This window comes from Idiotropiscis lumnitzeri, chromosome 2 (genome assembly GCF_059441095.1).
Source record: "Idiotropiscis lumnitzeri isolate Australia: NSW breed Sydney's pygmy pipehorse chromosome 2, RoL_Ilum_1.0, whole genome shotgun sequence".
Classification (NCBI taxonomy): domain Eukaryota; kingdom Metazoa; phylum Chordata; class Actinopteri; order Syngnathiformes; family Syngnathidae; genus Idiotropiscis; species Idiotropiscis lumnitzeri.
Genome location: NC_142392.1, coordinates 1099303 through 1123582, shown reverse-complemented (window position 1 = coordinate 1123582; position 24280 = coordinate 1099303). Strand labels below are relative to the sequence as shown.

Below are 24280 nucleotides of genomic sequence, written 5' to 3'. Positions count from 1 at the left end.
TCGTCATTAAATTCACAGCCATATTTCATTTGGAGACAGTCTGAACATTCCGGAGAAACTAATGCAGTGTGTCTCCCTCGGCGTGCCCAGTATGGAGACGTGTGTGTGTGTGTGTGTGTGTGTGTGTGTGTGTGATTAGACTGGTGCTGTTTGGAGGCCTTGTCACTTGTACTTAGTGTTCTCATCTCGTTTTAATTACGCTTGCATGCGTAGCCAGCGCTAATTGGCCCTTGCCCACAGTCACAGACGACGCTATCTTAACATCCAAATATAGAGAGTGAACGAACGCACTGTTGTGAAATCCATCCCTCTATTTCCGTCATGGCTGTTGTGTACGAAACCAGTCTGTGCTTAAAAAGTGAGGCGCTTCAGTAAAAAAAAAAAAAAAAAAAAGGTCGTCCCGATGCTGATCATCATCATCACAAAATGTGTGTCCAGTAAGGAAATGTGAGGGAGGGCTGCGTCACTGTGGGAGCGGTCACAGCCGACTTCAATTTCAATATCGGCCAATCACAGCAGCTCCTTTCACTCCCTTTAAATGTGGCATGCTAGTCTCGACATGAAGGGTGGCCATTTGGAGACCCCCACCGCCCCAACGCCACATCGTTTGTGTGCCCCCCCCCCGTAGCGGAAAAAGATTTCAATCATATGAAAATGATGCCTCGCTGTTCTCATATTGATGAATGAAACGCACCGTGACCAGATGGCTTTTCTTCTGATGCGCAGACTCGCCCAGCTTGGCAGAGGCCAGCGCCAACATTTGCATCCGAGCGCAGATGCGCAGTGTCCGAAAATAGAGCCCGAGGTACGACTGCAGAAAAATGCGACGCGTCATCTTTGTACCGCAGCCCATCTTTAGGCCCAAACGAAGAGTTGGCATGAAGTGAATGCAGAACCTCCAACAGTGAGCTGACAATTCAGCAAAACATTGTTGAGAGCGTCTGCTCGAGAGAAAATGCAGACAGAAGACGACAACACCGGAAGTGAGGCTCAAGAGCCGAGTCATGTCCTCCGAGAGCGTTTTTCTGGATAAACAACACAGGAAGCATTTGCTGCGGTGATAGAGAGTCGGGGGGGGGGGGGTCATTGAGGGATAGAAGGAGGGACAAGAAGGGGAAGGGGAAGGGGCTGGAATCTTTGTCGGCTGCACTTTTGGAGAAGACAGCTGATCATATGCCACTGGCGTAAAGGAAAAGACTTGTCATTGATCGAAGGTACTGTCTGATCCGTTTGGTTCTGCGTCGTCATTTTGGACCTAAATAGAACCTCTTGTGTAAACAGCTCTGTATTTATGGGACTCTGCGCCCCGCTGCTCTTCCGAACGCACCGTTGTCTTTTCCTCAAGTGCTTAATTAGAGTCTGTTTTCTTCTGCTCGGCCGTGCGCTGCTTGTGCACGGCGGTTGAGCACAGATCATAGACGCGGGACGCTCGGCCTGGCAGCTCCTGGGTGGTCTGCCCGACCAACCGCATTCGTACCCCTCGTGGGTATTTTTAGGGAGAATGCTTTTCGCATCCTGTGGTGACCGCCTTTTCTGACCGGTGTCGTCTATTCTTCTCCTCCTGGCGGTTGGCGGCGCGTTTCCAACATCGATGTACAGTCGACCCTCAAATTGGACGGACTGGGGGGAGGAGGGTCAGCGTGGCCTGAACACACCCTTGTCATAAAAAAAATCTTTTTTTTTTACCTCTGTTCTGATTAGATGATTTTTTTATTACAAAAAATCATTTTTAAAAAAAATCAAGCATACTATGCACTTCTAGACTAAAAAAACTCAAACTAAAGCTAAAATAATTACATAGATGGACACGACAAGTTCCTTTGAGATGTGTGCGTTCAGTGATGCTAAGCTAATGTGCATTTTTTTACAAAATCTTTGATGGGCCAACATGGCCGCCACATTGATACGTGTTTTTAGCCTGCTCTCGTCTCCCGCAAGTCTTTCACCCGGAAACGTGACCCGTCTGTCTGTCGATGGAACCGCATCACCGTTTGCCGGCTCTGCGGCCAATTCTACAACAGACACTGTACCACAAATGTCAAAACTTTTTTTTGCTCACTTCCCAGGGTACAAGCATGGATGAAATGGACTTTGAGCGGCGCCGGGAGATGAGGAGGCAGAAGCGGGAGGAGATGCGCCTGGAGGCCGAACGGTAAGACCCTCGCTATTGGCCGTTTGTGGAAATGTTGTAGAGTGTTTCGTCGGTGACCTCGGCTGGACCGGAGCCGGCTCGCGGGGCCGCTGTCATTTAGGATCTTCCTACTTCGTGGAGCGAAACTTCTTGTCAGAGCACCTCGTCTGATGTTGATGCCAATTTGGCGGAGAACGGCGCCAGTGTTTTAAAAGCTCAAGGCCTCCTTGAGCTCTTTTTAAAAGCATAGTTTGGCAAACATTGACAGCCCGTCCGCCCCCCCCCCCAGCCCGGATTGTAAGAGGAGGGAAAAAAAGTTTGATAAAGCAATCAGATAAGCATTGTGATGACCTTTAAGTGGGAACGCTCAATCACGCTTTCCAATTTTCTCTCCCAGATATGGAAGCCCTCTGAACTCGTTTGGATTCAATGGAGCAAATTGATTCAAGCAAAGTCCATTCCAACAAGTGATTGAGCGCGAACGTAGCAAGCGCAGGGCAGAAAAGATTGCAAGAAGACGAATATAGAATCATGAGAACAATGTGCCAAAGACCTTTATCGTTCCCAAAACCGAGTTTCCTGAGCTATTGCGCAACTTCGGAAGAGTTTGATCAGGATGTGGATATCAGCCGAGGTCATTCGTCTGCCCCGTCTCTGAGCAGCGTTTGACTCCACCAATGCAAAACAACTTTTTAAATGTGTCGCAATCACGTGGAGATATTAGATTTGTATATCGGTGCCCGAATGATTGAAGTTGACATTCGGAGCATTTTCAGAGACCAAATTGGATGGTTTGGATCGTAGTAAACATCAAATTTCAAGTTGGCGGGCCGTGCTCCGCTAATAATCCAGTTGGCAGGTGACACGCTGCTCCTGTTATTGAGGGGAAAAAAATGAAATGATTGCATCTCCATGTTGCTTCCACTTCTGCCAAGATATCCAAACATATTTCCACGACCTCCCTTGCTTGGATTCGCCGTGCTTCGTATTCAACATGAGTTTCAGCGCAGCCGCTCAATTAAGCGTTTGGATCCGATGGCGACGGTTTGACGAAGCCCATTCGCGTTGATGGAGCCAACATTTTGCTCGGCTGTCTTCTCTCAAGAAAGCCGCGGCTCGTCACCAAACTCGCAGTCCAGTCCCCGCCTGTCAATTTATTTGTCGTTCTCCGTGAAAAGCCGTCACGGTTCGCAGCTCGCCATCCGTCTGCTTTTGGACCTTGATGTGCAAAGAACCGGCCGCCCACCGCTCACCCCCGAAGGAATCGAGCTCCGTCGTATCTTCGATCGGGGTCCCGACTAAAAGCTTGCAAATGCGTTTTATCATTTTTTTTTTTGGAAGTGAAATTATTGAGGTCAAAGCAGGAAAACGACACACCTGCTCGAACAAAGCTACAGGAAGTAGAAGGCAGCAGCACCCTTTGAGGTCCCTCAAGCCCAGTTTGTGGCGGTCCATTGCATTTGTGGACTTGGAAGAGACAATTCAAGATCAATTAATACAATTTCCAAGTTTGAGTAAATATAAGTCAGTGCCTGTGATCGTATCGAGGCCTTAAGAGTGAGCCTTGTTGCACGCCACTTTTGTGGTTCTACCAAAGAGTGAGGCACTTGGATTGATCTAAATATTATATATATAGATCAGAAACAATGCGTCCAATATTTCATTGCGCGGGAACATATTAAGAGCCCATTAATTTGAAAGTGGCTCGTCAGATTTTTCCTTTTTTGGAAGTTTCTGGAAGCGTTTCCTTTGCATCATTGGTCTCCTTTTGTTTTTTTGTGCTGCGAGATGTTCCACTCCTCCATCTCGCCTCTCTCATTGTCAGCGCCCTCATCCTGTTCATCTCCTTTTTCCCAGCCAATGTCGCGACCCTCCCCCACCCCTCCCGCTTCAGCTCAACGCCCCCTTTAGCTTGTGAGCTCATGCTGCCATTTTCATCTCCAGCCCTTCCCTTTCTTTCTCTCTCGCACCACTCCTTTCCTCTTCGCTCCACAACACGGCTGCCCTTCCACCTGTGCCATTCAGGAAGTGCTGCGGAAATAACACCCATCCTCTGTGAATGACCCTCATCAAATGGGGGGGGGGCGCTTCGCTCCAAATATGGTCTGCTTTCGTTCTGACAGGAAGTGCAAATGCCCAAGACCAAACCGCCCCTCTTGCGATTTATTTTTTCCTTCTGCTCGACTACACCAAACAAGCAGTGATGAAATCAAAGCTCCCTGGCGGAGGTAACGAGACCACTCGGCAGATAGCGGGGATTTCAGGGTGGGTGAGCCCGACGTCAGCGCGGTTGCGGTTCTTTGGATAGGAAATAGTCCAGCGTGGGAATGGGTCAGCATTTCTGACAGGCCCCGTCCCCGCCTCCCATCCCCTCGTCGGCCCTCCCTTCTGCTCCACAACCCTTTGCATTTTCACTTTTTCCTCTCTTACCAAGTAGGGGTGAAAAAAGTCTTTTCTCCCGAGCTTTCCCCCCGCCCGCCACCCCAAAAGGGGGTTCTGCTCGCATAACTCGGATGCTATGCCGCAAGGAAAATATTTAGACATACTTGTGCCGAAGAGGCGCTCTCATGCTCGACGGCCGTGTGGAACTTTTGATGGCGCAAAAAGTTTGAGAGAAACAACATAATATGAGGAGCTCATTCTTTTTTTTGGGGGGGGGGGCGGGGGGGATTATGTATTTTGCCTGTGGAGGACTTGTCATTTCATGAACAGTGTCGGTTTCAACACATGTCGCTGTGCAGGAAAGGGCGTCGCCTTTGATGAAATCAGCCCATTATTGCCTTTTCCGTTATTATCATGCTCACCTCTAACCTTCCTCATTTTTCATTTCTCGCCCCCCCCCCCTTCCATGAGGCACTGTGGCAGAATGCTGATGGAGTTTGGGGCCTAAGTAAGAAAAAAAGGGGATATTAAAGCGGGGCTTTGCCTGCGTGATTGACAGGAATGCTAATTCAGCTTTTCCAAGTTTGTTCTCCTCTCCTACCGAGGAATCTTGAACCCTGAGATTGTCGCCGCCTGCCGCCAACGACTCTTTTTATTCCATTTTTAGCTGTTGCCTCCTTCTCGTTCTCATGACATTTGCTGCCGTTTCTGGGACAGCGCAGTCCCGCAGGAGTTTAGCCAGTTATGTCGCCACGTTTTTGTGTGTGTCGCAATTCTGTGTGTGTGTGGAGACGACATGTACAAGTGGCATTTTAATTATGTGCTTTGTACTTTGAGGGGAAGTTGAAGTGGATTTAAAAGCACAGCTTTTGCCCCAGTACAAAAAGCACAGTTGGAAGCATTTTTTTTTTCTTTTTTCTTCTCGAACACTCTGAAGACTTTTAAAACACAAACGTACTAAAACACACTCCAAGTATTCCTTTGTGCCTGTTCTCTCTCTCTCTCTCTCATTCTCACACATTTTGTCCAAATTAGGAGCCAAGCATTCTTGCTTCAAGCTCTTTGTCACTCCCAGTTCAAGTTTACTGGTAAACTGACACATGAAAGAGACTCAAATCTTTTTTTTTTTCAAAACACCAAAATGTTCCACCAGACGAATAAAAACTGAGTTAAATGGCTTCTTTTTTTTTTGCAAGGCTATATGATGCGTTTGGCACACTTTTTGCACTGCATTCCCTTCCAGACCACGATTTGAATCCTGTCCCGTGTCAAAACTTCTTTCGCCCTCCCAAATCTAATCTTCAACTCAATCTGCTGGGTCCAAATCATTAACCCAACCTTTGGGAAAAATAAGTAATTTGCGCAAAATCTGCATTTTTGTGTGTGTGTGTGTGTGTGCTGCTACCTAGCCAACATGGAGCAGCAACGCTTCCAAAAAGCGGACCAAAACCAGAGGTCAGTCGGGGACAGAGTCTGCTTCTTTTTACTATTCACTATGTTGCATCACTCGGTGCTGCCCAACATGATGTGGCACGACATGGTTCCAAGCTGAAGGCACGCCACTCAATTCGGACTTGTTTGTAAACTGGGAAAAAAATGTTTGCATGCAATGAACCACAACATAGCAGCGTGACGTCATGGGAATGTGAGCGGAGACTGTTGTATTTCCTCGTAGGTTAATCATTGCCCGGCTGATGCAAAGTGATGTCACCGTCCCACAAGGTCCCGATGGGTGTTAACAGACTCATCTGCTGTGTTTTGACAACATTCCTCATGATGGGGGGGTGGGGGGGGATTGAGGGAGGACGAAGCGAGGGGGGGGGCAAGCTGTTGTTGACGAGCTACAAAACCTCACATAAAGCCAAAGCGGCTTTGGTGCGGCTCACCACACATGTTGCAATTAACATGTAATGGCACGCTCGGCTGCCCGAGCTCAAAGACGCTCGTGTGATGTTAGGTAGCCGTGTGTTCAGCCGAGGGAGGGGCGAGGTCAGGCGGGCCGACGCACATCAAGCATGGAACCAACTTCCAGGATGTCAGGTGGCCGCAAAAACACCTCTTGGCTGTTGAATGTCTTTTAGGATGTGGAGGGCGGGTGAGATCTTCCGTCAAGTAAAACGTCAATGTTGAACTCATTTTCTTCTTTTTTTAAAATCACTTTACCAACAAAAAAAAAAAGTTTACAGTAGCAAAACCATGTCAGTTCCTGACACCTCCCAAAAAGGTTTGTAATTGCCTGTAGCGGCCACAAGATGGCGACAAAGTAGAGCCTTTTCAGTCTGCACTTGTTTTTTTGGGCGTTCTGTACTCTATTTTCGAAAGTGCCTTGAAAAAAAATCCTGAAATGACCTCATTGCGAAGGTTGTAGCTGGTGGTGTCTTTGCTGATTGTTGCTTCTGTCCTCTGCCAGGTTGTCAAGGAACGACGACGACGAGGAGGAGGCGGCCCGCGAGAGAAGGCGCCGGGCCCGTCAGGAGAGGCTGAGGGCCAGAGAGATCGAAGACTCCGCCGGGCAGCCCGACAGCCTGCTCATGACCAACTGCCACAGGTGACCGAGTATTGCAGTGCCCCCCCCCCCAAAAAAAATGATAGTTGAAGCACATCGCCTTGTCAACAGTTAAAAGAAATGTCGACATGGTTTTGCTGCCCTCATCCTTGAAAGTTGTCTGGAGGGGAGGGATCCGTTTTCTCGATGCCGAGCGAAAGCCTCGCCCCGACCAGCTTGTTGTGGTCTTTTTCCCAAACGACACGTTGGGCCAGTCCACTGCTATCTATCCTTTCCGTTCTTGAATCCACCATTTTGACTCCCAATTTATTTTTGTCCTGACCCGTCATTTTATTTTCAAGCATTTCTGTGGTGAGGACCCGTCACTTGTTGCCAAATTGTCAGCAGCGTTTGGCTGTAGAGCGGCTGCGCACGTCCACGCCGCAGAAATGTCTGCTGCTGGCTCGCGCTTTGATTTCTTTAACAGCACTTGTTTTCAGATCAACCTGTGGACAAGTATTGTTTTTAAAGGTCGTTATTCCTTTTCCAAGCTGTTATTTGACGTGCACACGTGCCAATTTGTCACATCTTAACCAAGACTGCACACATGACAAGGCAAGCGTGTGCTTACTGCTCTTATCGTGTGAAGTGTACTTGACAGGGCACTCCACACACACACACACACACACACACACACAAACACAAAGACATTGTGGCCACAAGCGTTCTGTCTCTTCCTCCAAGACACGTGATGTAGTAGCAAAATTAACCTGCGAGTGGCAGCAGAGAGCCAAAGGGTATCCGCACAGATTTTCTATTTTACAAAAATGCAAACATGCCATTTAATGCGATTCAGGATACGTCATCTTTAAAGACCATCTAGACGACGAGAAAGTGACGCTTTTTTTGTTGGCTTGTCACCAGAGAGCACCCTTGTTTGTTATTTGGATAGACCTGCAAAAGTTGAAAATGCTTACATACAATGTGAAACGTCATAGCAGGGCTAGCGACACGATAGAAATGAATAATGTATCCAAAAATACATTGAAAAAAATAAATAAATGAAATCTTTCCGCCGTAGCCCATCTAATATGATAGCTATGTCGCGACAGCGTGCCAGTGAGCAGCTCTTTCGGAGGCGGCGGCGAAGAAGAGGACCAAGCGCTGCTGGACCGCATGGCCTGGCGCGAGGAGCGCCGGCAGCGTCGCCTGAAGGAGGCGCTGGAGCGACAGAGGCAGCCGGACGAGACGGAGGGCCTCTACGACGGCGGCAGCGGCGAGAAGAGCAAAATGGCGCCCGAGGACGAGGAGGAGGAGCAGAGGCCTTCCTCCTGGCGTCGCGAGAAGACGTACAGCTCGTGGAGAGAGGAGAGGGAGCCGGAGATGGCCAGGGAACAAGAGGAGGCTGCTCCTGAGGAGGAGAAAGTGATGGAGGAGAAGCCAAGGAGATTTTACTTGAGAGAAGAGGTGAGTCATCCGTTGAGTCGCTCTTTCCTTGTCAGGATTGAACTAGAACAACATTTTTTGATTTTTTGATTTTTTTTGCTAGGAATCAACTGATGAGCCGCTGGTAGCAAATCAGGTAGGCCCACGCAGTCGCCGTCCTCTTTGTTCCCAACAAACATGGTCACGGCCCTTTTTCACAGGAGCGTGCAGAGGAAGCAACTCATTCGGTAGTCGGTACAAATCAGGCCGAGTCAGCACATGTAGCGGTCGAAGAGGCACCCGCCGGGGGCGCTTTTATAGACATCCCAACGCGTACGATACGGAGAAATGACAGTGAGGGGTGCGGGACACTGCACTCGGAGGACGATCAGGTATCTGACACGTGGTAAGACCACTTTGGCTTGAGGTGTCCAGCATGAGCATGCTGTCACTCTGGGAAATTTCCGCCGCATCTGTGGACAGTCTCAACACAATACAGAGCACCGTCGCTTTATCGACAATCATCAGCATCCCTCGTAGGCCTATAATGTCATTTTTACTTATTCTGAACTTCTGACAAGGTGAATAAAACTAACCAATCAGAAACTGTCGAAACAAGCGTGACTTAGGAAGGAAAAATCCAACTTGAAACGGGTAACGTTTTGTTTTTTGGCATTGAAATTGAAATCTTGCTAGCACGACATGATCCAGTTTTACGACTTTTGTTGGACGTGTTGTGCGCGATCGACGGAGGTTCACTGTATTTGAGTGTGTTCCATGCTTGGAAGCGCATGCTGAAGTTGGCCAGATGCCTCGCGTCATCACCGTGTGGTCTGCACCGCTGAAAAGTGAGCCCGTGTGTTGTGAAGTGCGGCTGCGGCCGCTCAGCCGCAGTCTTATTAAGGTTGATGCTACGCCTCACAGAGTGGTCACTCCTTTTTTTTTTTTTGCATGTTTCCACCCCAGCGTGCACTATTACATCCCACTGACTTTTGCCCCAAATAACTTGCACGATCGAACGACGTCTGCCTCTACAAAGACGGCGACAGAAGCCCTCATTAGCGTGCAGGAACCATCCTCATTTAGCTCAGCACCAACACCTTTATAGATGTGGCCTTTTGCGTACAGCCAAATGATGTCGCTACAAATGTTGGAGATCATGCATTGAACACCCCCATCCATAATTTTGCGGTAAATGTCACAAGTGTTGGTGGCGCTTCCAGCGTGTAATCTGATGTGGTGTGTGACTTTGTTACCCGTTTGGTGCTTGCAGAGGAAGCAAAACGGAGGCTTGCATGATGAGGAGGAGGAGGAGGAGGAGGAGGAGGAGGAGGAGGAAGAGCAGGAGGAGGTGGAGGAGTATGAGGAAGAGGAGGCCGCCCCGAAATGGTACAGGCAACCTGAGAGCACATTCAGGTACGCACGTTTGTTGTCTTGTGCAGCCTGTTTAGTCCTACTTCGAATCTTTTCAGTTCGTATGTTGGGTCGATTAGTTTAAAAAAAATAAATAAGAATTTGTCACAGTTTTTGTCAAAATGTTGACACATTAACTAAATCGAATGGTCTTAATTTGCAAAATTTGACACAAAAAATACCTTCTCATGTCACCGCTCATACAAAATTAACCTGGTTATAAAAAAAAAATGCTGCTTAAAAAGAACCCATATTGGGTTATTATAAATTTTTGAAGACGGCAGTGTAATAAACGTTTTGAGTTTGAAATCAGTGCCTCACCGCTCTCTGACCCTCCAACAAGGCACGTAACCAAATACGACTCCCGATTAAATATGCACAACATGCAAGTGGCCCCGGCGCACGGAAAAACAACAGTGATATTTAATCCAGTGAGAAATGGTGATGGTGAAAAGCAGATACTGCGCTTGGTTAATGAGCCTCATATCAGTGGAGGGAACGTGCTGCTGTAAAATTCTCCACAAAGGTCAGACCACCTGATGGTTCAGACCAGTGTTACCTTCCAAAATAAAAATTTTAAATCTTTGCATGATACAACGGTTCTTTAATCCGATTTTTTTCAGGCGTTTGCTATTCAAGTGTTGCCTCGGGCATCAAGAAAATAATTGAAAGGCATATCTGATTCCGGATTGAAGCAAAGAAGTCGCGGAGAAAATTTGCTTTTGGTCCCCGAGCCTTGAGCGTGAAACCCGAGATGAGCGGAAAGGTGTTTGCGGCCCTTGTTCCGTGCGCACGTGCTGTCGAATGCCGTTGAAATATTCAGCTTGTATCGCCGCCAAACGTGTTTGCAGTCGAGCCAGCGCGCACTCCCCCGAGGCGTTGGCCGACGAGGGGCAAGACGACGACGACGACGACGACGACGACGCCGTCCGCCGCAAGCTGGAGGAGCTGAAGCGCCGCCGCGAAGACGCCGAGAGCGAGGAGTTTGAGCGCATGCGGCAGAAGCAGCAGGAGTCGGAGGCCCAGCTGGAGGAGCTGAAGAGGAAGAGGGAGGAGAGGAGGAAGGTGCTGGAGGAGGAGGAGAGGCAGAGGAAGCAGGAGGATGCCGACAGGAAAGCCAGAGAGGAGGTAGCACTTTTTATTTTATTTTTTTTGCACTCGTCATAATTGAACGGACGGGTATAGAATCAAATCAAATAGTTGCAAATGTGACTCATCATTATGCGCATTGGAGTTGTTGTCGATTAGTCGGAGTCATACTTATGTTTCTCTTCAACGTATTTCTATAAAATTTTGCAATGAGCCCAAAAATGCATCTCGTGATCAAAGCGATGCGGCCTCGGTTTAAGCGAGCAGACGAGAACGACATCCGGGTAGTCGGTGCATTCTTGCTTTCTGATAACTTTCATTTGGAGCGGAACGTTTTGTTGACATTGACAGCACTTGATTGTATTTCCAGATTTGTTTTATGTTTACCATCAATTAACATTTCTTTGTGCCGGTCCTGATGCAATATTTTTCATTCGCAGTCTTCCTCGTTAGCCCGACGGTCCGTCTTTGTCGGTCCTGGCCACATCGGCGGTGGCCGCTTTCTCCTTCTCCTCTTCGTCTTGTGTCGTGTTAATGAGGTCTTTTGATTTGTAATTAAAAGAGGGCCCGGGGATAGACGGAGACTAATTAAGCAAGACGAGGCCACTTGGAGACGGGCGACGTGCCACCGAGCGTCAGCCTTTCTACGAGTGCGAGTACAAATGGTCCATACGCTAATAGTTTGAAAGGCCAGTTCATAGTGTGCACATTAATGGAGGCGCACACTCGCGCTTTGCAGTGAGCGCCCGTTTATCGCGACGTTCCAGAGCCGCCTCCCCTGAGCTTTGAACACATTTAAAGTTACTACAACACGCTTTTTCAAATGGGAAGTGAGCTTGCGGCAAGCTGTCTCTCATTTAACACTTGATCTTCCCTGCAAAACGGACGCAGTTAAACATTAGTCAGCGAAATTACGATGAAATTAGGCCTTGGCTGTACGAAACTAAACTTTTATGAAAGCACTTTTAAAAAACAACCAAAGCTGCATATGGAGTGCTGGACAGAAAGTATCAAACGTGCGCATAAAAACAAAGATCATAAAAAAAATTTAAAAAAAGACAGCGGCCCCAAAATTGAACCCTGTGGAACACCAAAAAGTGCACTGCAAATCAGATGTTGCCTTGTGTGTGTTGCTCAGGAGGAGAAGAGAAAGATGAAGGAGGAGATTGAGCGGAGGAGGGCGGAGGCGGCCGAGAAGAGGCAAAAGGTGGACGACCCGGCGGACGGCGAAGAAAAGCCCTTCAAGTGCGTCAGCCCTCGCGGCTCCTCTCTCAAGGTCAGTTGCTTTCGGGCCTGTGTCACGTGACACGCGCGTCACAACACTCATTGGCTGTCTTTTTGTGTCGGACACCCCACATGCAGCTTTACTTTGTCATCATGTTCACCGTACGTACAACTGCGTGTGTTTGGATGCGTGTTTAAAAAAAAAAAAAAGGATTTTAAGAGTCTCTTTTTTTAATTCCAATATCCTACAGCGCCTTGCGCCTGAGTGTCCATGATTTGAAACCGGAAAGAATATGTATCGCTGTCACCTCCCGGCGGTGGCAACGCCGTCCCTTGAGGTTTTTGTCCACATTATCGGCCTTCAAGCAGCGCGAGCCTTGCTGCGTGCGCGGCGGATAACGCGCATTGCGGCCACACGAGGAGCGGCTGGCTGCCAGGATGCAGGAAAGCGATTAGGTTGACAGGATTACTGAAAACGCCATTCGAATGGCCGCAGCTGTTCGAAAGGCGTCGGGGAATTTCCTGTCGGCGAGTATTTTGGGAACTCCCACATTCGTTTGTCGTCCTTTGCAAAGAAGAGAACGAGAGGAAAGCGTTGGCTGTAAATTTCTGACCCTTAAGTTGTTTTGTTTTTTATTTTGTTTGTTTTTTTTTAATGTGCGTGTGCATGCCGTGCATGCCATAAATCATAAACAATCCTCTGAGATTTCCCACAAGCTGCAACAGAGAAATGCTTGCTGTGTTTTTTCGGTATGTGCGCTTGTCTGCTGTGCGTGTGTCAGCGCGCTCTGCGGGAACAATCGGCTGCGTTGTGCACTGCGGGTCGGCAGAATGCACTTAGAAAGCAGGATGTGTGTTTAATGCTATTGCGGGTAAACACGTGTGACTCCATTCCTGATGTCTTCTCCATAAAAAGTTCCCCAAAGGCGGACAGTGTGTCGTTCCAACGTTCATTAGTCGCACTTTTCCTTACAGATTGGCGAGCGTGCCGAGTTTCTCAACAAGTCAGCCCAGAAAAGGTAAAACCGATCAATAAACAAGCTTTTATTTGTGCTTGCAAACCCCCTGCGCTCCCGTTTGGCCAGAGAGGAATGTAAATGGCCCCAGGCAAGCTGTAAAATGTTCAAATAAGTTCTTCTTTTCCTGCTGCTCGCCACTACAACAGCACAGTAAAGATGTCCCCTTCGCCCGTGGTGTCCAAGATTGACAACCGACTGGAGCAGTACACCTCGGCCGCTCAGGTCAGTTCGGAGGATACTTGATAAGGCCGTCATGCCTTGGAATATTTTTTTTTAAGAATGGAACACAACCGCATTTGATTTACGCAAGTGTCGCTAACGACGTAGCCCAAAATGTGTAGTTTGGTGTGGGAGTTGAATTCCGTCCTAGTGTTGATCTCCCACACGTCCTCCATCCCAGCTCGCGATTCATTCCTTTTCGATCGCACTCAGCATATTTTGCAGTTGATTTGCAAAGGCGCACATTTGTCAGCACTGCCGGCACACCTGAGTTAATCGCCGCCGACTTGTGTCGCCGCAGCGAGAGAACAAGGAGTCGCGATCCCCTCGCTCGGGCGCCGTTGATCTCCCGGCGGTGACCGACAGCATACGCAACATCAAGAGCATGTGGGAGAAAGGCAACGTGTTCAGCTCGCCAGGAAGCAGCGGCAGCGCCTTTAAGGTAACGGCAGGATGGCGGCGGCGTTTTGGGCGCCAACACGCTCACCTTTTGGCCTCTGCCCAAACAGGAAGCAGCTGTGATCAAGACGGGCGTGGCGGGCCGCATCAACGACTGGCTGAATAAAACCCCCGAGAGCGGCAAGGCGTCGGGAGGAAGGCCATCGGTAGGTCGTCACCATGGCAACGCCTGGCGAAACTCAAAATTGGCGGTCGCATTTTTCTTCAGAGCACGCCAGCTCAATATGGCAACCAGTCGGTGCCATGAAAGCTGTCATTTTAGTGCTGGAAAAAAATCGAGATCAGCTTGTCCTTTTAAAAATTAAACAATCTTGTAATCTCCACAATGAATTTACTGTGCTCAGATTCATGAGATCCAGTCTGAGCACATAAGGTGAGGCGTTCTTATCGAACTTCATAAATCGGAAGGCCTTTTTAGTCACAATGGAGTGTTTATGGTGACATCTGCTGGTTGCAGTGAGAATAGCATGTGCAGCAGATTTCTCGAAAGGTGCTCACTGAATCGCCAGTGAAGCAGCGTTTAACTTGGGGGTGCGTGCCAGACTTTTCGACCCCAAGATCATTACCAGAGGGATTTAAGGAGGAAGGAAGTTTTGTCTGTTTGGACTTGTTGAGCAGTTGACGTGGCGCTTTGCAGCTTTGATGACATGTGCTTCTTTTCCAGGACCTGAAGCCTGTGGACGTGACCAACAAGAGGAGTTTATGGGAAAACAAAGGCTCCTCTCCGACCAAGGTGCGTTAGTCTTGAAACGGCGCGTCATTGACAAATTGTATTTTTGTGAATGTTGGTTTGTATTTCTCCTAAAAGAACTCTCATAGCTAGTTGATGTACTCGTTACAATCTGGGAAAAGCCTGCAGAGGTAAAAAATATTTATATATCTTCTTATGATTACAAAAATATCTGGCACTTGCTGCCGCACAATCACTTATTTTCTTTTTTCTTTTTTTATCTTCACCAGTTGGACAGTGTTAGTTCTGTAGAAAAGAGTTGCCTTTTAAATGGGCTGGAAAAAAATACAATTTTAATGCAAAATACCATCCTTGCGACAGCTAATCTCTTTGAATTGTTTCTTTCTCAAGAATGACCTTTAGAAGCAGAGCATACGATTTTACAGAAAAAAAGAGAAGCTGTTTTAAAGTGTTACATAACTCGCCAGCAAAACCAATAAGATGTCACTTTAGTGTAAATTCTGCCTCATAAAAAAACGTAAATGAGAAAAGACGCTACTCGTGATGGCGACTTTGTCCAACTGCGAGCTTTTCACCGATGGCTCTTTGACACGCTGGCCTTTTGGCTTCCAGGAAGCACAAATCTGCTCCACTTGCACTCTGCTTTACCTTTTTTATGTCCTTAATGGAACCATTCTTTACGACATCTGCTTCCAATGTGGCCAATTTGCACTCCTGCACTTTGGGTGGAACGTCATCAGCTCGCATTTGCAAACATGTCAGCTGACATGGATATACTGTGCACGCACGCACGCATGCACGCACGCACGCACACACGCGCGCTGTTTGAAGTGTTGCAAATGGACGTCCGTCCCACCCGTGTACACGTTTGTGTCACGTTTCCTTCCTTCCTTCCTTGTTGGCTTCCTTGGTAAGATTGGTTTGTGGGCTCACTTGACAATAGTTGAAGGGGACGCTGTCAGTTAGGTGGACAAGAACGCTAATGGCTTTTTTTTATTTTATTTATTTTATTTTTTTTTTGTGGCAGGCGGCAGGGAGAGGCGAGACCAAATCAGTCACCAATGGTGAGCGAGCGCAACCAACTTGTTGTTGACTGTTTTTCAATCACCATTGAAATCTTTGTTCTGTCCCCTCCAGGTATGGGCCACTAATGTCCAGAAGGAGCCTTTTAAAGCCAAGGCCATGACAATCCAAGACTTTGGCTTGAAGACCAAAAAAAAAGAAAGACCACAATCCCAAAGAGGGACCCCGAAAAAAAGACAAAAAAAAAAAAAACGTCTCAGCATTGTACACAAACGTCACTACTTTTTTTTCTTTTTGTACGGTGGCCACTTTAGGTGCCTTTGCACGTTTCTATTTGCTTTCTAAAAGAAACCAAATGCTGTGAAAATTGGATATTATGATTATGAAATGTTCAAAAGTAATTGCAGTGAAGTTGAGAGAGTAGATTTAATATCAGGTTTTTCCCAGGGTGACATCGCGCAAGCCCTCATCAAGTTTCATTCCATCCATCTTTTTTTTTTAATTTATATTTAAAGCAAAAAGCTTCACACATGACTCTTTTTTTTATTCCAACCACTTGGGGATAAAAATATAAGCACTTGTAGAATTTAGCTCAAGTCACGGTTATTATGTCTTCCAATAGCACAGCAACGGTCTTGGTAACGTATGCTAAAACTTATATGGTCGTCATACAGTATCCTATCTAACATCCTTATACTCACAACAAAAACTTCTTTGCTTTTTTTTTTTGTATTCATGAACATTCCACCAACAGGCAGTGTTGACTATACAAAAAGGCCATTATGACTTTTTATTATCCTCTTATTTATGTTTGTTTTTTGTAGCTTCTGACATTCCTCTTTAAAGCAGGTGCACGTGATGCCTTCAAACTTTTATATATATAAATATATAAATGTAGAGAAAAAAGGCAAAGCAGCCATTTTACCTTTGACTTAAAAAAAAAAAAAACGTTATTGCTTTTATGCACGCTCTAGTAGAAATCAGGGTGCCTCCCGCTAGTCCAAGGACAAGCCACTATGTACTTTATCAGGCCTTCGGATTGCAATGAGAAGCTTCACGAGCGCTGAGGCAGCGTACACGGACACCTCACAGCAAGGAAGTGTTTACGTTTGGAAGATTTTGAATGAGGATTTCTCTTGTCTTAAATCAGCTCCATTGATTTCTGTTCCTGCTCCAACGTCAGACAATCACATTCCACCGCCTCGGAAAAAAGCAGGAGAGGCTCGACCAAAACATTTTCTATTTTATGAATGTTTCAATGCGTTTTTTTTGTTGTTTTCTTTACCTTTTGTCAATGTTTCTTTTTAATTTCATGTTTAACCAGAAACTTTGTTAAATGCCGCAACACACCACACATTTGTACACATTTGTCATGTTAGTCTCTGTGAAGAACATTCCCAATGTCACGCACGCTTCCAAAGTGGTTGCATGTTTTCAAAGCATTTTACCACTGACGCAACAACGGAATAAAGGCATTGCGATTTGACAAGAGTACGATTGCTTCAGTTATTTGAATTGTCATTGAAATGTGCATATATCTTATACCTGCTACTTTACATTATTATTGTGATAAATACATCTAGTTAAATGAGTTAGTGTTGACCCCAGTACTTCTAATTTTATTTTTGGGAGGTGGGGGTTGGAGTTTTACCCCATTCCCTCTTTTGCATTCATATATGAGTGTAAGAAATTGAATTAAAATTTTCATTTTGATAATATATACAGTGATCCCTCGCTATATCGCGCTTCATCTTTCGCGGAATAATGGGGAAAAAAATAAGAAATAACACGCTTAAAACGAACGCTGCAATGCCACAAGGTGGCACTGCAGGACCACAACTTCTCATCTCCACACACAAACCACAATGCATCATATCAAATGCATTGTAAAATTTAGAAAAAATTAAGAAAATAAAAAATGACTAACTTCGCGGATTTCACCTATAGCGGCTTATTTTAGGAACGTATCCCCCGCGATAAACGAGGGTTCACTGTACACGAGCGCGCACAGAACATGTTTTTCTTCCGGTTTGTATGCAGTAATGCGTGTCCTCGCGTGTCCTTCGTGCATACGTCAGCCAATCATTTTAAAGCGGGGCGTTTTCCTGCCTAGAACGCCAGTGGGTTTACTTCCGGTCTCTTCAACTTGCTTCCGCGAACACGAAGACATGCAAATACCTGCGAACGCGCCTCCCGTTTCTCCAAGTTGCAAACCAACCGTGAATAGATGGAGTGCAATTACCTTTAAAGGGTAAGAGAAATGATTGTATCCGTTTTTAACGTTGAACCCAGACGCAACTAGCTTGGGCGCTTAAAAAAAAAGCTGATGTTTTCTTCTACGTGCTAACCTGCAAACAACACGGTGAATGTTTTGATCCTAATTTTGTTCCAGTACATTGAACTACGGTGATTTATCAAAGTAATTTGGATATTTTTTGCAACAAACTTTGATCATCCTGAGCGTGCACTTTGTGATTCTCAGTGAGAGGAAAATAAAATAACTATATCGTACATGTTTGTGCATGTGGAGACGATGAACTTTATAAACACAACCCACATTTTTTTTTGCACGACCTCAAGTTCCCGCGAGAAGAAGAGATTTACATGCACCAGTCTCAGCAAGAATATTTCCGAGTTTCCTGCTTTAAAGGTATTTCTTGCCTTCTCTTTAATGTTGCAATGAGCGCATTTTCCAGTCCAGACGCGCTCATGCTTTTCTTGTTGCGCTTTGTGCTTCGTAGGACTATCTGCCAGACAACTATGATTATCACGTCTGCGATTTTGACCTCATCAGAGAGGCAGATGCTCACGTTGACTTTAAGGCAACTTTTCGAATGGTTTTGTCATCCAAAGATGAAATCCAGTTGTGGCTGAAATCGCACACAGTCGGCTGGAGGGTGGACCGAACATATGCCACTAAGGGACAGAAAGTTATTTTTAAGGTGATGGGCTTCATACCACTTCCGGGTAGGGATGGTGATTATGAAAATATATTCCTTATAATTCCCTATAAATGTATATAGACTGTATATATGTGTGTGTGTGTGTGTCTTGAGTTGCCCTCAAGCAACCAAAAGATTGCATTGTTGTGCTTATGCCAGACCACGCCCATTAATACCTGTGTGTGTCTTAAAAGGTGGACTACAGGTGCCAGCATAAAACAAGACCCCGCGGCCCTGTCAAAGTGCCTGGCCAGAGCAAAAACACGGACTGTCCTGCAAAAATGAGTGTGACACTGCTTCGCACTCAAGTGAGCAGAGGCAGGCGGAGTCTGTACGTCAGGTTTGCTGTGACTTTCAGGACATATTTTGTTTCGCTACCTTTGATATCTCGAAGGACATGGTTTCATGTCGCTCTCCTCAGAAGTGCAGATTCTCATCTGCCCGTCTTCCCTACAATGGTGAGCATTTGCAACGAGCACAACCACAACATCGACGTGCGCCAGTCCCTTTTTGAAGCACCGCGTTCAGCCTTGGATGTGGGGAAGTTTGATTTGGAGGAGGATCGCGGGGGCAATTATGTCGTCGCCGCAGCAAACGGAGCGTTCTGCCCAACTCTCGATCACTGCTACATGTGATGTATCATTCTTATCAATGAATGCTTCAATAAAGTGTATTTATTGTTAATTTGTTACAACAATAACAGCTGGCCAGAAGAACCAGACATGGAGGTGGTGCTCGTAGATGTGCAAGAGGATGCTTCGGAAGAAGGCAAGTATTCAAACACACTTTCAAAGTGGAGGCAGAATTTTATTTATTTTTTTTTTTTTTTATTTTCACAAAGATGATTGTTTCTTGAATTCCAGCCTTATGTCAAGCTGCGGCATTAGAGTTTGAAGCCATGTGCCAAAAGCTGTCATCTATGGTCAAGAGCGACAAGTCCCTCGCTACCTCAGCCGCGGCCGCAGTGAAAGCCTTCCGAGAAATCCACAACAATCCATCTCGAATCGCCGCAGCCCTGCATATGTTTGCCCGCGACCCAAACGCCAGCTTGGCATCAGCGCGCTCCAGAGCTACAGCTGCCAGACGCAAGGTAACCTCGGATGGAAGACGTAGCTCTGCCGAGGTCAGCGCGAGACTTGAGCGTGGACACAGCCAGGCAGCTAAAAGGCTCAGAATACCCGCTGTCAAAAGGAAAATAGACACCCCAAATAAAGATGACTGAGTAGTGGTGAAAGAATGTGTGTGTGGGGGTGTGTGTGTGTGTGTATTTAACATAGCAGTTTTTATGTTTCGGGCTGTATATTTTGTCAGCATTGATTTCACTATTGAAATATCAATATGAATTCAATGTTAAGAATAAAGTAATGGCCATGTAAAGAGTACAAAATTAAATTGTGGGCTGTCTATTGTGTAAAAGTGGCATACACGTCTCTTTTGGGGATATCGATACTACATTTGGAAATTAAAGAAAAACGACTCGCTATTTTATTTTCGTTTTCGAGTTCCCATTTTTATTTTTAGAGCAAAAATAGGATGTATGGCACGAGAAACAAATGGTAAAACGGCATCAAGATTTGTTTTGAATTCATGGAGGTTGTCACTGGCAGCATTATTCATACTGTCCACAAGAGGGCCCCAGCGTAGCGCCTGAAGACGATCCTATGTTCTGCAACGATCCATCTCCAAATGGAACGCAAGCAGCTGTGGCTGCAGAGCTCAGTTCGAGGTGTGTCTCAATGTGGGGTAGATCAATTATTAAAGAATAATAAATAAATGTGAACATTTTATTGAGCATCGAAAATTAAAACCTTCCAGCCCTCAGTCTGTCGGGGCAGAGCTATGAACTATTTGACGGAAGTGATCGAAACGACCATTTTACGTCCATTCTGGGTGAACAGAGGGTTGTAGAGTCACCAAAGCTTGTAAATCGTGTTCTAGAACCCTGAAAATGGAGCAGTTGTTGAGTGTCTAGGTCATTGGCTTTAAATGTTATGGTCAATAGACGTCGACGTGAAATGCGTGGGCTGTGCAGTACCACATAATCCCCAGCAGAGGACGCACTCCCTATACGTTTTATTTGACTTTGCTCCAGTTGCCCGATTAAAAATGCAAACAGAAATTCAAGGCCTTTGCAGAAGAACGCACATTTTTTTTAAATGGCGCTCGAATTGTTACATTTTTATTTTAAAAGTGACGACTGTAAAATGCGCACCTACATTTGTTTTTCGAATTTGCGTTTCAAAATTGAATAAACGAAAGGAACACGGACCAGTGCCACATCATTTATTTATTTATTTATTTACTTATCTATTTATTTATTTATATTTATTTGTGTTTATTTATTTGCATTTATTTCTTTGTTTGTTTGTTCGTTTATTTATTTTATTTTTACAAGTACTGTACTCTGTAATTTAATGCGTTGCAAATGCGTGTTTTTGCCACATGGTGGGAGCACTGTGCTTTGCACACCTCGACAACCTTTGAGCCAGAGCAAGACGAAGAAGAAATGCGATGACGTCACATGTTTGACCAGAATGGCGGTTGATTTGACACCTCGATTTCGGCGACTTAACAGCCAAACGCGAAGTTTTCGAGACAATTTGCACTATCGTGGTAAGGATTTATGACAAAAGTTGCTTTTAAAAACATTGTCTACTTATATCATATTTTACTCAAGCCGTGACTGAGATGTTGATGTGTTGTGGTGTTTGAAGGCAAGTTTACATTCTCCTTCAAATATTAAAAAGTCGACCCAATTAGGTTGTGTTATTTTGTTTCGTCAGATGATGAAATTATTTAAGTGGTCCCTGCATTTGAAATGTAGATAAATACATGCTGGCCATTGTACTATTATATTATATTGTAGCTACGTTACTTAGAATTAATATGCATTTTGAAATATCTTAGCAGGTATATCTGGACCTTTTGGTGCCACGCAGCTGTGGAACAACATCATCCACGCCCTGCGCACTCAGGTGGAGGTGCGCCACCGTCGGAGGAACCTGCACGTCCACATCAACAGCTTTGCAGGTTCTGATGCGGTGGACGTCATGCTGAGCTACCTGATGCAAAACGCCGCCTTAGACGCCGGGGGTGGCGAGGTGTCGCGCCTCACGGCCGTCCGGCTGTGCCAGGCCCTGATGGTGGCCGGGGTGTTTGAGCCGGTAGGCTCCAGGCTCTTTCGCCGGGACAAGGAGGCGACATTTGAGGATGGCGCCAGAAGTTTGTACCGCTTTCTGCAGCGCAAGGAACAGGATCCCAACAATGAGACTGAGGAGGAAGTGGAGATGAAGAAAAGGAAGCATCTCAGGTGGAATTTACAGATGTTTAGTCATTGAATTGACTTCATAGGGTGTTGCGGAAATTGCACAAAATCGTAAAACCGTGAATATGTAGGGGATCCCTATTATGTGTTTTCCATGACTCAACCAAGTTTTTTTTATGCAGGATGAACGATGTGCACACGATCTCCAATCCTCTTGCTGTGGGACCAGCTGACAGGAAGGTGGAGAGGCTCCTGAGATCCATCAACCTGCGGCCGTCTCCCCCTCCAACCACATCCCCCTTCCTGCCTCAGACAGGTCAGTTTCAGACGGGAATTTTGTTCGCGTGAAGTGAACTGAGGGGCTCCGCTGTTGCTTTGCAGTGGTAGAGGAAGTGTGGAAACAGCAAGCATTGCTTCAGCTGTTACAGACTGTGGAGCTGCCCTTCTTGGACGGCATCCTGGCGTCTCCTACCACGAGTCACACTCGAGCTCGGAGGACTCCTCTGCAGGACCTTGTGATCCCCAACACATGCCTGGAGAGAGAGCTGTCAGAGTTCCTCAACTTCCCTCAGTGAGTTCCTCTCACACGTCTTCTCAACAAAAGCGCTTAAAACGTGCTGATCCCACGTCCTCAGGTGGGACGGGTGGCTGTCAGCCGCCGCAGACTGCCTCGAGCTCCTCCCCGACCGGCTGATTGTGGCCACCGGGGAGCAATTCCAGCGACTAGATGTCGCCAAGCCGTCGGAACGGGCAAAGCGACTCCTCTTTGATGCCATCGCCAAACACTATGATGGGCGAGAGAAAGCGCCACTGCTCTCGGGACGCTACCTGGACGTGCACGTAGCTATTCTCAAACTGCTGGGTATATTAAAACCATAACACCATGCAGCCCATTTTATCTTTTACCTAAATCTGACCTAAACGTGACACTCGGACTGATTTTCTTACAGACGAAGCCAAGGTGCACCACGCCATCAGAGCCTCACAGCTGTGCCTGCACCTGCTGCAGACGAGCGCGCGGGACGAGCTCCGGCATCTTTTGGCCTTCATGGCGGCGGCGGCGTGCCCTCACGCCTGCCGCGTCCAAAAACAAGTAACCTCCCACGCAAAGACAAATGCCAGTGGCTCAGTCCCAGCACTCACTGGTATGTTTTACTTCCAGGCGGACAACCGGGCTGTGGTCTGCCGCGCTTTTCAGAAGGCCATTATCCAAAATAACCAACTGACGCGCGCGCAGAGCGAGACCTTGGTGCTGTTTCTCATGGATAACCACTCAGAACTCTTTAAGGTAATTTTTGTTCAGTATGTGTTTATAAAATTAATATTAAAAAGTGTGTTTTTTTCCTCCATATTTTTAGACTCCCACCTCCCTCATCAAAGCTGTGCACAAAACACTGAACGCCATGCAGGATGGCAAAGATGCTGACTCCATCACCAGTAAGAGTTTGTTGAAACGGGACACTTCATTAAGTACACCAGTACATCCCTTGAAGCTGCCGGTTTGTTCCCTGGTTGCAGCGATCGCCTTCTGCGAGCAGGTGACACCTCAGGAATACCGGAAGCGGCGCGACAACGCCACGCACGAGAGCCTTAAGCGCCTTCTCACCCTCCACGTGAACTCGTCTTCTGTGAGCAGCAGGGTGAAGAGGAGGCGCCTCAAGCAGTTTGAGAAGCATCACCCCGTGGTCTTCCTCCAGAATGTGTGCAGCACCATCTGAACAAACACAAGTGCAATTGTCTTGATGGGATATGCTACTTTGGAATTGGAATCTTTTTAGCGATTAAGTCAAGTCAAGTCAATTTTATTTGTATAGCCCTTAATCACGGACAGTCTCAAAGGTTGGATGTTTGTTGAATTCCAAAGGGATTGTTAGTGGCTTCTGTTTTATTTGCTATTTAAATCAAGTTGATGTGTCAAAAAATAATGAATGAATCTGCGTGCACTTGCGTCATTTAATCATTTACAGATGCGATAGATTGAAGCGCCACTACTTTAGTTCACAGGAACCATTTTAGAATGCACTTTATTCCACTGAAATGATTTATTTGTGTTTATTAATACTTTTTTGATTGTGCTCTGTTTATTGTAATTTTTTTATGTATTGTGATTAAATATGTTCAATTTTAATTAAACTGCTGAAAACTATATACCTTCTATGTCCTTTAGTCATTTAGTTTTTAATTGTCAAATGTATTTATTTATTTAATTATATGCACGTCTATACGTCCGGGATCTGTGCGAAATAGTGGCCATTTACGTTAGCATTGCATTTGTGTTTGCGAAATGGTGAGCCCTAAGAAACACGTGACTTCGACGTGCGTTCACCAAACCCGCGAAAAGATCAAGTATTTATCTTTAAGTTACTAGACCTTATTCATTGACCATTAGTTATCACGCTTCAATGCGTTAAATTCGCTTATATTAATTATATTGCCTATGTAGTCATATTTGTGATTGCGAAAAAGGGACCGCATTAAACTCCACAGTATTGGTGATTGCAAAATAGTGACCG

The 24280-nt window shown here is 46.2% G+C and overlaps 3 protein-coding genes across 7 annotated transcripts in view; all 3 read left to right on the top strand.

Moving 5' to 3' along the window:
* The window catches only part of cald1a (caldesmon 1a), a 30577-nt gene extending 14815 nt beyond the window's left edge, over nucleotides 1-15762 (top strand). The window contains exons 2-17 of one of the 4 annotated variants that reach the window (XR_015842088.1): nucleotides 2067-2152; nucleotides 6924-7061; nucleotides 8111-8465; nucleotides 8548-8580; nucleotides 8645-8815; nucleotides 9697-9839; nucleotides 10688-10964; nucleotides 12064-12201; nucleotides 13125-13168; nucleotides 13315-13390; nucleotides 13689-13829; nucleotides 13897-13992; nucleotides 14511-14579; nucleotides 14655-14707; nucleotides 15565-15601; nucleotides 15675-15762. Coding sequence is in view for 3 of the 4 variants with exons in the window: in XM_088288655.1 (XP_088144781.1) it covers nucleotides 2076-2152; nucleotides 6924-7061; nucleotides 8111-8465; nucleotides 8548-8580; nucleotides 8645-8815; nucleotides 9697-9839; nucleotides 10688-10964; nucleotides 12064-12201; nucleotides 13125-13168; nucleotides 13315-13390; nucleotides 13689-13829; nucleotides 13897-13992; nucleotides 14511-14579; nucleotides 15565-15601; nucleotides 15675-15688 (1809 nt within the window). In the remaining variant the exon portion in view is untranslated. Of the gene's footprint in view, nucleotides 1-1116; nucleotides 1215-2066; nucleotides 2153-6923; nucleotides 7062-8110; nucleotides 8466-8547; nucleotides 8581-8644; nucleotides 8816-9696; nucleotides 9840-10687; nucleotides 10965-12063; nucleotides 12202-13124; nucleotides 13169-13314; nucleotides 13391-13688; nucleotides 13830-13896; nucleotides 13993-14510; nucleotides 14580-14654; nucleotides 14708-15564; nucleotides 15602-15674 lie in introns of those variants that run through there. The other 3 variants (XM_088288656.1, XM_088288655.1, XM_088288657.1) reach the window with 3 other exon arrangements.
* Nucleotides 15763-17658: 1896 nt separating this feature from the next.
* Nucleotides 17659-19894, top strand: LOC148341113 (uncharacterized). The gene is made up of 7 exons (XM_088288310.1): nucleotides 17659-17811; nucleotides 18141-18210; nucleotides 18302-18502; nucleotides 18697-18842; nucleotides 18924-19133; nucleotides 19206-19270; nucleotides 19366-19894. Exons 1-7 carry the CDS (start codon nucleotides 17729-17731, stop codon nucleotides 19722-19724), a joined length of 1134 nt encoding a protein of 377 aa, XP_088144436.1. The 5' UTR covers nucleotides 17659-17728; the 3' UTR covers nucleotides 19725-19894.
* Nucleotides 19895-20025: 131 nt separating this feature from the next.
* On the top strand, nucleotides 20026-23853 carry depdc4 (DEP domain containing 4). Of its 2 annotated transcripts, none has more exons than XM_088288309.1 (9): nucleotides 20026-21115; nucleotides 21410-21812; nucleotides 21950-22083; nucleotides 22149-22314; nucleotides 22403-22629; nucleotides 22718-22860; nucleotides 22930-23055; nucleotides 23126-23204; nucleotides 23286-23853. In XM_088288309.1, exons 1-9 carry the CDS (start codon nucleotides 20917-20919, stop codon nucleotides 23483-23485), a joined length of 1677 nt encoding a protein of 558 aa, XP_088144435.1. In that variant the 5' UTR covers nucleotides 20026-20916; the 3' UTR covers nucleotides 23486-23853. The 2 variants fall into 2 exon arrangements, with proteins under 2 accessions (XP_088144435.1, XP_088144434.1); XM_088288308.1 differs by having other exon boundaries at nucleotides 22149-22338.
* The last annotated feature ends 427 nt before the right edge of the window (nucleotides 23854-24280 follow it).